The sequence below is a fragment of the Arvicola amphibius genome, chromosome 4 (assembly GCF_903992535.2).
Source record: "Arvicola amphibius chromosome 4, mArvAmp1.2, whole genome shotgun sequence".
NCBI lineage: Eukaryota > Metazoa > Chordata > Mammalia > Rodentia > Cricetidae > Arvicola > Arvicola amphibius.
In genome coordinates, this window is record NC_052050.1 from 138,916,878 (window position 1) to 138,930,777 (window position 13,900).

The 13,900-nt window shown below is 39.5% G+C and overlaps 2 protein-coding genes across 2 annotated transcripts in view; one reads left to right on the plus strand and one right to left on the minus strand.

Moving 5' to 3' along the window:
• The first annotated feature begins 1,393 nt into the window (after positions 1–1,393).
• LOC119812782 (26S proteasome non-ATPase regulatory subunit 4-like) lies at positions 1,394–2,631 on the plus strand. The gene has a single exon (XM_038327702.1). The coding sequence runs from the start codon at positions 1,420–1,422 to the stop codon at positions 2,551–2,553; it is 1,134 nt and encodes a 377-aa protein (XP_038183630.1). The 5' UTR covers positions 1,394–1,419; the 3' UTR covers positions 2,554–2,631.
• An 8,324-nt stretch (positions 2,632–10,955) lies between these two features.
• Positions 10,956–13,900, minus strand: part of Tex15 (testis expressed 15, meiosis and synapsis associated) — a 29,870-nt gene continuing 26,925 nt past the window's right edge. Inside the window, exon 9 of the mRNA XM_038325520.1 lies at positions 10,956–10,999. Within this exon, the coding sequence (XP_038181448.1) occupies positions 10,956–10,999 (44 nt within the window). The remainder of the gene's footprint in view (positions 11,000–13,900) is intronic.

A 13,900-nucleotide genomic window follows, 5' to 3' on the forward strand; every position in this document is an offset into this window, starting at 1 on the left:
ACACAAAATACTAGAAGGGCACCCTCATATGTAAAAGAAACACTTCTAAAGCTTAAATCATATATTAAACCCCACATACCAATAGTGGGAGAATTCAACACTTCCCTCTCACCTGGACAGGTCAGTCAAACAAAAAATGAACAGAGAAATAAGAGAACTAATAGATTTTATGATCAAATGGACTTAACAGACATCTATAGAATATTCCATCCAAACATAAAATATACCTTCTTCTCAGCACCTCATGCAACCTCAAAAATTGACCACATACTCAGTAACAAAATAAACCTCAACAAATACAAAAAAAATTGGAATAACCCAATGTACCTTATCAGATCACCATGTTTTAAAACTAGTAGTCAACAGCAATACTAATCCCAAAAAACCCACAAACACATGAAAATTAAACAATGCTCACCTGAATCATCAATGAGTCAAGGAAGAAATAAAGGGGGGAATTAAAGACTTCCTAAAATTCAATGAAAACGACCATACAACATACCCATACAATGAAAGCAGTGTTAAGAGGCAAGGTCATAGCACTAACGCCTACATAAAGAAGCTGGAAAAATCCCACACTAGCAAATTAACAGAATATTTGAAAAACATTAGAATAAAAAGCAAGCTCACCTAGAAAAACTAGGCAGCAGGAAATAATTAAATTGAGAGCTAAAATCAGCAAAATAGAAACAAAAACAAATACAAAAAAATCAATGAGAAAGAGTTGGTTCTTCAAGAAAAATCAACAAAACAGACAAACCTTTATCCAAACTAACCAAGGCAGAGAGAGAATATCCAAATTAACAAAATCAGAAATGAAAAGGGGGACATAACAACAGACACAGAGAAAACACAGAGGATCATCAGGTCATATTTTGAAAACCTGTACTCCACAAAATTATAAAACTTAAAGGAAATGGACAATTTTTCTGGATAAATATCACTTATCAAAATTAAATCAAGATCAGATAAGCAAATTAAGCAGACCTACAACTGCAGTAGGTCTGATATAGAAACAGTCATCAAAAGTCTCCCAACCAAAAAAAGCCCAGGACCAGATGGTTTCAGCTCAGAATTCTACAAGACTCTCAAAGAAGAACTAATACCAATACTCCTCAAGTTTTTCCACACAATCAAAGCAGAAGGAACATTGCCAAACTCTTTTTATGAGGCTATAATTACCCTGATACCCAAACCACAGAAAGACAATACTAAGAAAGAGAATTACAGACCAATTTCACTCATGAACATTGATGCAAAAATACTAAATAAAATACTGGCAAACCAAATCCAAGAACACATCAGAGCCATCATCCACCATGATCAAGACTGCTTCACTCCACAGATGCAGGGATGGATCAACATACAAAAATCTGTCAACAGAGACCAGGAGCCGGTCCGCAGAGGGAAGGTGGCAAGATGGTGTTGGAGAGCACTATGGTTTGCGTGGACAACAGTGAGTACATGCGGAATGGAGACTTCCTTCCCACCCGGCTGCAGGCCCAACAGGATGCCGTCAACATCGTGTGTCACTCAAAGACTCGAAGCAATCCTGAGAATAACGTGGGCCTCATCACCCTGGCCAATGACTGTGAAGTGCTGACCACACTCACGCCCGACACTGGCCGCATCCTCTCCAAGCTCCACACTGTCCAGCCCAAGGGCAAGATCACCTTCTGCACTGGCATTCGTGTGGCCCATCTGGCCCTGAAGCACCGGCAGGGCAAGAATCACAAGATGCGCATCATCGCCTTCGTGGGGAGCCCCGTGGAGGACCTTGAGAAGGACCTGGTAAAACTAGCCAAACGCCTCAAGAAAGAAAAAGTGAATGTTGACATCATCAATTTTGGGGAAGAGGAGGTGAACACAGAGAAGCTGACGGCCTTTGTAAACACGCTGAATGGCAAGGACGGAACCGGATCACACCTGGTGACAGTGCCCCCTGGGCCCAGCTTGGCTGATGCCCTCATCAGTTCTCCTATTCTAGCTGGTGAAGGCGGTGCCATGCTGGGGCTCGGTGCCAGTGACTTCGAGTTTGGAGTAGACCCCAATGCTGATCCTGAGTTGGCCCTAGCTCTTCGTGTTTCTATGGAAGAGCAGCGGCAACGGCAGGAGGAAGAGGCACGGCGGGCTGCTGCAGCCTCTGCCGCCGAGGCTGGAATTGCAACGTCTGGGACTGAAGACTCCGACGATGCCCTCCTGAAGATGACCATCAACCAGCAGGAGTTTGGCCGTGCTGGGCTTCCTGACCTAAGCAGCATGACTGAGGAGGAGCAGATTGCCTATGCCATGCAGATGTCGCTGCAGGGAGCAGAGTTCGGACAAGCAGAGTCAGCTGACGTCGATGCCAGCTCAGCCATGGACACCTCTGAGCCTGTGAAGGAGGAGGACGACTACGATGTGATGCAAGACCCAGAGTTCCTTCAGAGTGTCCTGGAGAACCTTCCCGGTGTGGATCCCAATAACGAAGCCATTCGGAATGCAATGGGCTCTCTAGCCTCCCAGGCCACCAAGGATGGCAAGAAGGACAAGAAAGAGGAAGAGAAGAAGTGAGACTGGAGGGAGGGCTGGCTGAGTCTGCCCAGGGGACTGTGAAGACGGGGTTGGCTATAGATGTAGATGTGCTGTCTGCAGACTTTACAACCTGAATAAAGCTTGGCAAGTTTTTCCCTTTGCTTCAAAAAAAAAAAAAAATCTGTCAACATAATCCACCATATAAACAAGCTGAAAAATAAAAACCACATGATCATCTAATTAGATGCTGAAAAAGCTTTTAACAAAATACAACATCCCTTCATGATAAAGGTCTTGGAGAGAGTAGGGATACAAGGAACATACCTAAACATAATAAAGGCAATATACCGCAAGCCAACAGCCAACATCAAACTAAATGGAGAGAAACTCAGTGATCTCACTGAAATCAGGAACAAGACAAGGTTGTCCACTCTCTCCATATCTATTCAATATAGCTCTTGAGGTCCTAGCTAGAACAGTAAGACAACAAAAGGAGATCAAGGGGATACAAATTGGAAAAGAAGTCAAACTCTCACTGTTTGTTGATGATATGATAGTTACATAAGCGATCCTAAATATTCTACTAAGGAACCTCTACAACTCATAAACACTTTCAGCAATGTAGCAGGATACAAGATAACTAAAAAAAAAAAAAATCAGTAGCCCTCCTGTACACAGATGATAAAAGGGCAGGGAAGGAAATAAAAAGGCAGAGAATCAACACCCTTCACAATAGCCACAAATAGCATAAAATATCTCAGAGTAACTCTAACAAAACAAGTGGAAGACTTGTATGACAAGAACTTTAAATCTTTGAAGAAAGAAACCGAAGAAGACACCAGAAAGTGGAAAGATCTCCCATGTTCTTGGGTAGGTAGAAGTAACACAGTAAAAATGGCAATCTTACCAAAAGCAATATATAGATTCAATGTGATGCCCATCAAAATTCTTCACAATACTCAACTTCACATGGAAAAGCAAAAACCCAGGATAGCCAAAAAAAAAAAAAAAATCCTGTACAACAAAAGAACTTCTGGAGGCATCACAATCTGTGACTTCAAACTCTACTACAGAGCTATAGTACTGAAAACAGCCTGGTATTGGCATAAGAACAGACAGGAGGACCAATAGAAGACTCGGATATAAATGCACACATCTTCGAATACCTGATTTTTGACAAAGAAGCAAAAAATGTCAAATGGAAAAAAGAAAGCATATTTAACAAGTGGTGCTGGAATAACTGGATATCAACATGTAGAAGAATGAAAATAGACCCATATCACTATGCACAAAACTCAAGTCCAAATGGATCAAAGACCTCAAATAAAGCCAACCACACTGAATCTTATAGAAGAGAAAGTGGGAAATACACTTGAATACACTGACACAGGAGACCACTTCCTAAAGTGGTCTTCCAGCAGCACAGACACTGAGAGAAACAATTAATAAATGGGACCTCCTGAAACTGAGAAGCTTCTGTAAAGCAAAGGACACAGTCAACAAGACAAAATGACAGCCTACAGAATGGGAAAAGATCTTCACTAACCCCCACATCAGACCGAGGTCTGATCTCCAAACTATACAAAGAACTCAAGAAATTGGGTCACCAAAAGAACACATAATCCAATAAACAGAGAACTAAACAGAGAACTCTTAACAGAGGAATCTAAAATGGCTTAAAGACACTCAAGAAAATGATCAACATCCTTAGTTAACAGAGAAATGCAAATCAAAACAACTTTGAGATTCCATCTTACACCTGTAAGAATGGCCAAGATCAAAAACACTGATGACAACTTATGCTGGAGAGGTTGTGGGGAAAAGGGAACACTTCTGCATGGCTGGTGGGAATGCAAGCTGGTACAACCCCTTTGGATGTCAGTGTGGCGATTTCTCAGAAAATTAGGAAACAACCTTCCTCAAGACCCAGTAATACCACTTTTGGGTATATATCCAAAGGATGCTCAATTGTGTCACAAGGGCATGTGCTCAACTATGTTCATAGCAACTTTGTTTGTCATAGCCAGAACCTGGAAACAACCTAAATGCCCCTCAACTGAACAATGGATAAGGAAAATGTGGTAATTTACACAATGGAGTACTACACAGCAGAAAAAATGGCATCTTGAATTTTGCAAGAAAATGGATGGAGATAGAAAACATTATTTTGAGTGAGGCAACTCAGACACAGAAAGACAATTATCACATGTACTCACTCATAGGTGTTTTTTAAACATCAAGCAAAAAAAAAAAAAACCAGCCTATAAGCCACAATCCCAGAGAACTTAGACAACAATGAGGACACTAAGAGAGACTTACACAGATCTAATCTACATGGGAAGTAGAAAAAGAAAAGATCTCCTGAGTAAATTGGGAGCATGGGGACCTTGAGGGAGAGTTGAAGGGCGGAGGGGAAAGAGAGGGAGGGGAGCAGAGAAAAATGTAAAGCTCAATAAAAATCAATAAAAAATGTGTCTGGTGGTATGATGGTTAAGAGGTAAACAACTCCTTTCTGTTAGGATACTGCAAATCTTGTCAAAAGCTAATGACTGGGGAAATCATATACCTTAATGGGGAACTTACTAGTTTGCTAAATTGTTGTATTATCAAACCATCCTTTAAATACTTGTTTATACTGATAAGTTAGTGTTGCTCTTAACTTTAGTCAGAGAAGCTTCTTTTTGCAGTGTCTAGTAGTAATGTTGAGACTCGTAACTCATCAAAATTCTTAGTATAAGTAACTGAGTGCTCAGTTGTAGATAAACGTACATCAGCCTTAACCCTATCCAAGTCTCAGAGAACATCACAAAAGAGGGACTGGAAAGAATGAAGAGCTGGCAGGTTGGGAGAAGAGCTGTAGTATGCTGACTTCTAGACATAATGTGGCTTTCACACACAAACTCACAGCAGCTGTTGTTACTTGTGAAAGACTTTGCACAAGATTGAGCCAGTCAAAATTCCATATGGCATCAGGTGGGGGCCCTAAGGTTCCACCCTCAGCAGAGAAGTTGTTAGCTACAGCAGGAGAGTTACTCTCTTGGAAACATAGCTTACGGTTGGTCGTCCATAATCAGTGGATAGCTGCATACTGGGCCTATGGGTAGAACTAATGGAATTTGGAGTTATTATATACCAAAGGCGGGGAGGGGGGAGGAGAAAGACAAGAAAATGAGAGCAGTATGAGGCAGGGGGCAGTAAAAGGAATTGGAAAGCAGTAGTGGTGGGTGGATGACCCAAATATATTGTGTGACTGGAGAGATGGCCCAGCAGTGAAGAGCACTTGCTACTGTGCAGAGGACTTCTATTTGGTTACGAGAGCCACATGGTAGTGTGCAACCATCTGCAATTCCAGTTCCAAGGAACCTGACACCCTCTTCTAGTCACGTCAAAACACCAGTCATACATGTGGAGCAATACATACTTGAATGCAAAATACCCATATACATAAGTTTAAAATAAAAATCAGTTAACCAAAAATAAAAATACAATCTGGGGAAAGCTGAAAAGCACCGTGGGCTGATAATCTGAAGAATCAAAGAAACACCCAGAGAAGGGAACAGAGCCACCCACTACAGAGGGGCAAGGAGGGACCTTAATAGAGTCCAGACAAGAACCAACAAATCAGTCTTGTTAAGTTTCCTGTCCCACATCTCCACCTAGCTCCCACTTCCTTTCTACCCCATCGTTGTTTAACTTGTAAGGTTATTTTGGCAGGCCAGCTTGCTCTGCTCTTACCCTACATTACAAGTCTTTTCCTCCTCCTCCTTCAAGATTTACTTTTATTATCATTGGTGTTTTGCCTGCATGTATGTCTATGGGAGGGTGTCAGGTCCCCTGGAACAACTGTTAGCTACCATGTAGATGCTGGGAATTGAACCCAGGTCCTCTGGAAGAGCAGTCAGTGCTCTCAACCGCCGAGTCACCTCTCTAGCCCTTGCTTTTTCTTCTTCTAAAGAATGTCATCAGGCAGGAGAGATGGCTCAGAGGTTAAGATCATTGCCTGCTCTTCCAAAGTTCCTGAGTTCAATTCCCAGCAACCACATGGTGGCTCACAACCATCTGTAATGAGGTCTGGTGCCCTCTTCTGGCCTTAAGGCATACACAGACAGAATATTGTATACATAATAAATATTTTAAAAAAGAATATAATCTGTTCTGGTTTACGGACCAGATACAAACATTAGGTAAAATAAAGACTACTATACTATCCATAACTATAGAAATGTATAAAGGAAATAAAGTTGAAAATTAATAAATATATGTACCACCACTGACTGGCTATTCTTTCTCCTTCCTCTCTTCACTTCTTTTTTCTTGGAAACAGCCTCACTATGCAGCTGTGGCTGGCTTTAAACTCAGAGAGCTGTTGGCTTCTACTTCCTGACTGCTACACAGTCATTTTTGAGTATTTTTTTAAGTGAGATATACAAACAAAATATTTAGGATTAATTACCATCTTGAACACATTGTTTTCTACTTGGCTGTTTGGTGGCTACTACAGTAAGTTATGATGAAAATTTTTTTGATGTGGAATTCCCCTCTATATGCTGTGACTACCATTAATAAATAAACTGCTTTTGGCCTACAGCAGAACTATAGGGTAACAGAGCTAGGTGGGTTAAACGGAATGATCAAGAAAGGAAGTCAGAGAGAAGCCATGTAGCCTCCAATGGAGACAGACACCAGATGAAACTTTACCTGGTAAGCCACAGCCTTGTGGTCAGACACAGATTAACAGAAATGGGTTAAGTTAATATGTAAGAGTTAGCCAATAAGAAGCTAGAGATAATGGGCAAAGCAGTGATTTAATTAATAGTTTCTGTGTGGTTATTTCGGGTCTAACTGGCTGGGAACAAACAAGTAACCTCCTCCAATACTTTTTCATTATTGTATATATCTGGATCAAAACCCCACAAAGCACAATAAAATAGTTTCCACTTGTCTTATTTTTGACCTAAAAACTAGTGATAAAGACCACAAAATGAAGCTGATGGCTCAGTGGGTAAAAGCATTTGCTGGCAAGCCTGATGACTGAGTTTAAACACCCAGGACTCATGTGGTGGAAGAGACTAATTTGTTCTCTGATCTTTATTTATGTGCCTTGGCATATGTGAGTGTATACATACACACTTTAAGAACACACAAAAATGACTGTAGCACAAATAATAAAAATCTTGGGACAGATACTGGGGTTCAACCTTAAGAGTAGAAAAGCAAAGCAGTCAGGCCACTAGAGAGCTCATACCTCTAAGAACTCAGACTGAAAGAGAACAAGTTCCTGTCTAATCCCACCTTGTATTTCTCTCTAGTACTGGGATTAAAGGTGTGAGTCACTATTACCTGGATCTGTTTCTGCATTGATCCTGCGTAGCCCAAGGTGGCATTGAACTCAGAGATCCATCTGCCTCTGTCTCCCAAATCCTGGAATTAAAGGTGTGACACTACTGCCTGGCCTCTAGTGGCTTAGTTCTACCATCTGGTCTTCAAGTAAGCTTTATTTATAAAGCATAAACAAAATATCACTATAACTGCTATGGGATAATCCTTCTGTATGCCGTGAATATGTACTACTCTCATTAGATGACAAAAAAGCAGATTGGTCTCCTTAGGCAGGAAAACCAAAGTGAAAATGTTGGGGGAAAGATGGGCAGACAGTGAGTCAGCCAGCCGCTAAAAAAGCAAGATGTTAGCCCGGCTGTTAGCGCACGCCTTTAATCCCAGCACTTGGGAGGCAGAAGCAGGCGGATCTCTTTGAGTTTCAGAACAGCCTGGTCTACAAGAGCTAGTTCCAGGACAGGTTCCAAAGCTACAGAGAAACCCTGCCTTGAAAAAAAAAAAAGAAAAAAAGCAAGATGTTAGAGGACAGGTAAAGCCACAAGTCATGTGGCAATACATAAACAAAAATGATTTAATTTAAATGTAAGCGGTAGTTAGTGATAAGCCTGAGCTATTGGTCTCCTGAGTCACAGTCATGTGCCTTCCAGATAGTATGCTGTTGAAGATCAAACCCAGAGCTCTGTGTATGCCAGGAAAACACTACCAACTGAGCTATATACTGGGTCTTTCTTGTTGGACTTTCTTTGGACCATCAGCCCCTAAATTATGACAGAGATTTCTTATCAATTAGAAAAGCTTGGCCTTAGCTTAGGCTTGTTCCCAACTAGCTCTTCTAAATTAACCCATTCCTATTAATCTATGTTCTTCCACATGGCCTTTTACCTCTCCTCCATTTTGTCTGTCCAACTCCCTCCATGTCTGGCTGGTGAATCCCATATGCCTCGGATTCATCCCAAGTTCCTCTTTCCCTCAACGTCCCTTCTATTTCTTCCCGCCTAGCTATTGATCATTCAGCTCTGCATCTTAGGCAGTCAAGGCAAAACATAGACACATCTTCACACAGTATAAACAAATATTCCAAAACAGAGTTATATCCCTAGTCACATTTTGAGAAACTTAAATCATTAAACTTTCACAAAGACAGTACTAAATAAAAGAATCTACGAAGTGTTTAAAGAAGGAGTATTTGGAATAGTTAGCTTTTGGCTTACCAACAGCTTTGTTTTGGAGACAGGATTTAAAATACCCCAGGCTACTTTCAAAGGGTTAGCAGTGAAGGAAGATCTGGAACTCCTGATCCTCATACCTCCAACTCACAAGTGTTGGAGTGTTGTGATTACAAGGATTACCCTGGTAATAGAGGTATTTGTAATAACAGGACACTTTTTATCAAACTTAATTACACATATATTAGGAAAAGTCTCCACCATTCCTTTTTTTTTTTTTTTTTTGAGACAGGGTTTCTGTGTAACCCACCCTGGTTGCTCTGGAATTTGCTCTGTAGACCTGGCTGACCTCAAACTTATGGAGATACACCTTGGGATGTTCTCTATGCTGGGATTAAAGGCATGTGCCACCCCACCTGGTGAAAAAGTTTTTAAAGATTTATGTACTTGATGTATATGGGTGTTTTGTTTGTATGTACATTTGTACACCAGAAAAGGGCATTGGATCCCAAAGGACTACAATTATAGATGGCTTTGAGTCACCATGTTGGTGCTAGAAATTTAACTCAGATGTTTGGAAGAAGAGCCAGTGCTCTTACATCCCTCCAGTCCAAACAGTTACTTTTTGATTAACAGATAATATAATGACCTTAATTTAAGGTCCAGGAGTTCTGGTTTTGATACTGTTTTAAAATAAAAGAGCTATGAAGATGTACTTTATACTATGGCTATACTTGCTATCCTTTCAGATTCCTTAGTTCTTTCAGGGATGGTTCTGCCCAGACAGCATCCTTTTAGGTCTGCATGTTGACACAGCTTAAGTATTTTAACTTCCACTCTATTGGCTTAATGACAACCTAAAAGCTCATTCTGGGAGTCTCAGAAGGTGTTCTGAATGGAAAACTGAGTAGTCTATATTAAATAAAGCAGAAATAGATGATCTTTGGGGCTTGTCTAAGATAACAGAAAAAGTATTTTTTTAAACAAAAAGAAACATTGGAACTGCTATTTGCACTGGCTCAGAAAGTCTCTTGTACAGCAGGGCAAACAAACGGCTGAGAAAGGTTTACTCTATTGAAGGCTTTTCTTGATGGGAGATCAACACAGAAATGGTTGCTGAGCTTTGGTAAAGGTAATGTATGTGTACGCACTGCTCAATACTATTATATCCTATATCCTGTTTGGTACTAATGATTACTATGAAGAAAAACTTCACTTGTGTAGAATGTGAAAGATGAAAATAACTACAACATCAAAACCGGGCTTCTACAGAATTACTGAATCATAACAGTATGGGTTACGTTAAGTGTAAACATATGAAGTGTGAAAGAATTTAAAAAAGTATTTAAATATTCAAGAAATAATCTTGAGGAGAGGGCTTCTTGAAAAAATTCTCTCAATGCTAACCTCAACTTAAGCAACAGTGAAAACAGGAGCTATTTTTTGTGTTTATAACATTTTGAATAAAAATAATAGATGAAATTAAAGGAGCTCACATAAAGATTATAAGTTATATGAATAAAGCATAAAAAATTATCAAATAACTGATCTGATGATTGACTAATGTAATAAAAAATTTCCTCTTTTTAAGCCCAATAAAATAGTAAAACACAAAGTGTATTGAAAACAGAAACAAAGCCTGGTTTTAAAGATTTTCGCCATTGCTGCTTAATGCTGATAATATTGAATGTTGAAAGTTCCTTTATAACTGCACAGAACTTAATTTTGCTTAGTACAGATATTAAAAATTAATTTCCCATTATCTTATGTGATTCACTATTATAATTATACATTTTATAAAAGTTATCTTACATACCACATTTATATACATTTAAAATTACTAAATACTAAAGTAAGAAAACATACAGGTATAAAAAATAACATGTAGACAAAATACTTGGGAAAACTTAAATTGCATTTATTTCAATATGAAGAGATTTATTCATAATGCCTTGGTGGAAATGGGTTCTGCTGCCATGGAGCTGGAAGATAAAAACAAAACACAAAGATGTATATTAATGATACAGACTAATACTAAGCAGTAGAACAGTAGAAAGAAGCAGTATAGTACTAAGCAATAGTATAGTATACTACTATACTACTGACTTAAGGTAAAGCCAGAGAGGTTGAGATCAAATTGTACATCTGCAACTTATCAGTTATAGGATCTTGAAGTTATTTAAGGTTCTCTGGGTAATAGTTTCCTCATCTGTATCTCAGGTATTTGAGAGAATTAAACATAATAAAGGACACACTGTCTGGCACACACATTTCAAGTATTTTCCTTTAGTTCCATTTTCTGGTGTAATACACGAGCAGCCTAAGCAATAGGTGCTAAAAGGATTTTACATCTTTTAAGTATGAACACACTAACAGGTGTCTTCTGTTAACTTCCCCTAAAAACTAAAAGATGAGCTTGAAATACTACAATGCCTTTACTTTAAAGAGTAATTTCTCAATATTTTAATATTTGTTTTTCTTTTTCATTGGACCAAAGAAGCAGTAAGATTTCTGAGACACAGCTGGGCTTGATCCTGGAGTGACCTTTTCTTACTATCACAAATGGTATAACTATTAGTAACACAAGAATGCCCAAACTGTAACTGCCTTTCTACAATCAAGATTCTCCATTTCAGAAACTGAAGTGTCTAAATAATTTTCTTTTGAGACAGGGTTTCTCTGTATCCCTGGCTGTCCTGAAACTCACTCTGAAGATCAGGCTATCTTTAAATTCAGAGATCTGCCTTCCTCTGCTTCCTGGGATTAGAGGCGTGTGCCACCGCCACTACTACCATCACCTGCTTCAAGTGTCTAAGTTATAAATCTGCCACATCTGTTTGGTGTTTACCTAACAGCATCATCAATGGCACTTTCTCCCTTCCAGGCTTTCTTAGACAAATCATTTTGTCTGTTTGAACTCATCTGGCAGGGCAGGGAGGGAAGGAAAGATAAGGAACCTAAATTACACTACCACCTCAAGGATGCCTTTATCACACTAGAGAACAATGCAGACAGAGAAACCATCATGTAGGAGAGCAACCGCTTCAAAGAGACCTGCCTGTGGAGGCAGCAGCGGTGGGAGCTGAGGCTGGGAAACAGGACTTGAACAACTCTGTATTCCAAGAAAGAATTGGAATGATATTCTGAAGTAACTGAGGTAGAGTGTCTTCTTGTCTTTATCTTACTCTGACCTTGTATCCGTTCAGGCCTTGGCAACACATTTGGGACTTTTCCATCGCCCTGTATGTGGCCAAGATGCATATCCAGAACTAATGTGTTCTGTCAAAACAAATGCTAGAAGGGTCTCCTGACTTACCTCTGACAATGATGTCATTGTGGTTTTTGTCTGTATAAATGCTGTATTCCTGAACTTTAGTACTGGGAGGTCTTTAGGAAATTCTGCTATTGGTTGCCAGCTACAAGGACTCTAATTTGGACTTATATGTGTGGTTGTGTGTGACTTTCTCACCTGGGCTCTAATAATTCCATAGCTTAATGAATCAGTAATAATTCCAATGTAGTGGTGTTGATATGATCAGATTTCTTTTTCTTATTTAAGAGTGTCTCATGTGCACAGCTGACCAGAGCTAATGGGAAATCACTGATTCTGGACTGACAGCAAGAAAACCTGCAATAGGATAAAACCTTTAGGCTCTCTGAATATGTGGGTGACTGTTCTGAGACTTGGCCAGTCTGTGGAGCCACTGGCAATGGAACCAAAATTTATCCCTAATGCATGAACTGGCTTTTTTTGGGCCCATTCCATATGGAGAGATACTTTGCTCAGCCTTGATACAGGGGAGAGGGCCTTGGTCCTGCTTCAACTTGATATGCCAGAGTTTGTTGACTCACCATGGGAGGTCTTACCCTTTCTGAGGAGCAGATCAGGGCTTGGGTAGGAGAAAGGTCAGGGTGGGTAGTGGGAAGAGGGTAGGGAGGGGGAATTGTGGTTGGTATGTAAAATGAAAAAAAAAAAAACTTTTAAATTTAAGAGTGTCTCATGTGGTCAAGGCAGGCTTCAACTTCACTATATAGCCAAGTCTGACCTGGAACTCCTGACTACTCTGCCTCTACTTCCCAAGAATTTAAAATTTCTAAATTATAAATAGAATTATATTGGGCTTACATGTAGCTCAGGAAAGAGCACTTGCCAAGGATGTTTAAGGCCCTGGGTTCCCCATTAGCAGGACAAAAAAAAGTAAAAAGAAAAAACAGACCTATTCCAAACAGTACCTCCAAATAAGCTTTGACACCTATTAATTTTTATGATTAGTAAGGGTTTTAAACAACTGCTAAAAAGAAATTTGCTTGTGTTTTTCTATAATGATATTTTAAAGGACATTCCATCTCTGATGGGAGAGTATTTGGGTGCTTTTGTAAAACAAATTTGTTTTGATTCTGGCTAATTAGAAACATGTAAACAATACTTGCATTTTGAAGCACCAGCATTTCTCTGCTTCCTGCCTGTGTACACGATGACCAGCTTGCCGTATGCTCTTACTGCCAGGCCTTCCTTTTCTAATTGACTACATTCTATGAACTGCAAGACGAACTAAACTCTTCTCCCAACCTGTAGTTAATGTAATTTTGTTTTTACAAACACGTGCTTTAAAGAGAAGACAATCTAAGTTCAAGAGGCAAATGACAAAGTTCTTTTTAACCTAATACCTTCCGATTAATTACTTAATTCACTTATATGAAGGTATTAAAAAACGGAGAGAAAAGGTTGCTTTGAATAACTGATGTTTTTCCTTTTTTCAGCTTTGTTTTTTTACTCTTACCTACATTTATCAAAATGAAGTTTTGCAACATGAAATGCAGATTATGCAGGAAAGACTCACATAACCTATTACTAACGGCAAGTGGATAATTAAAATTTTGGA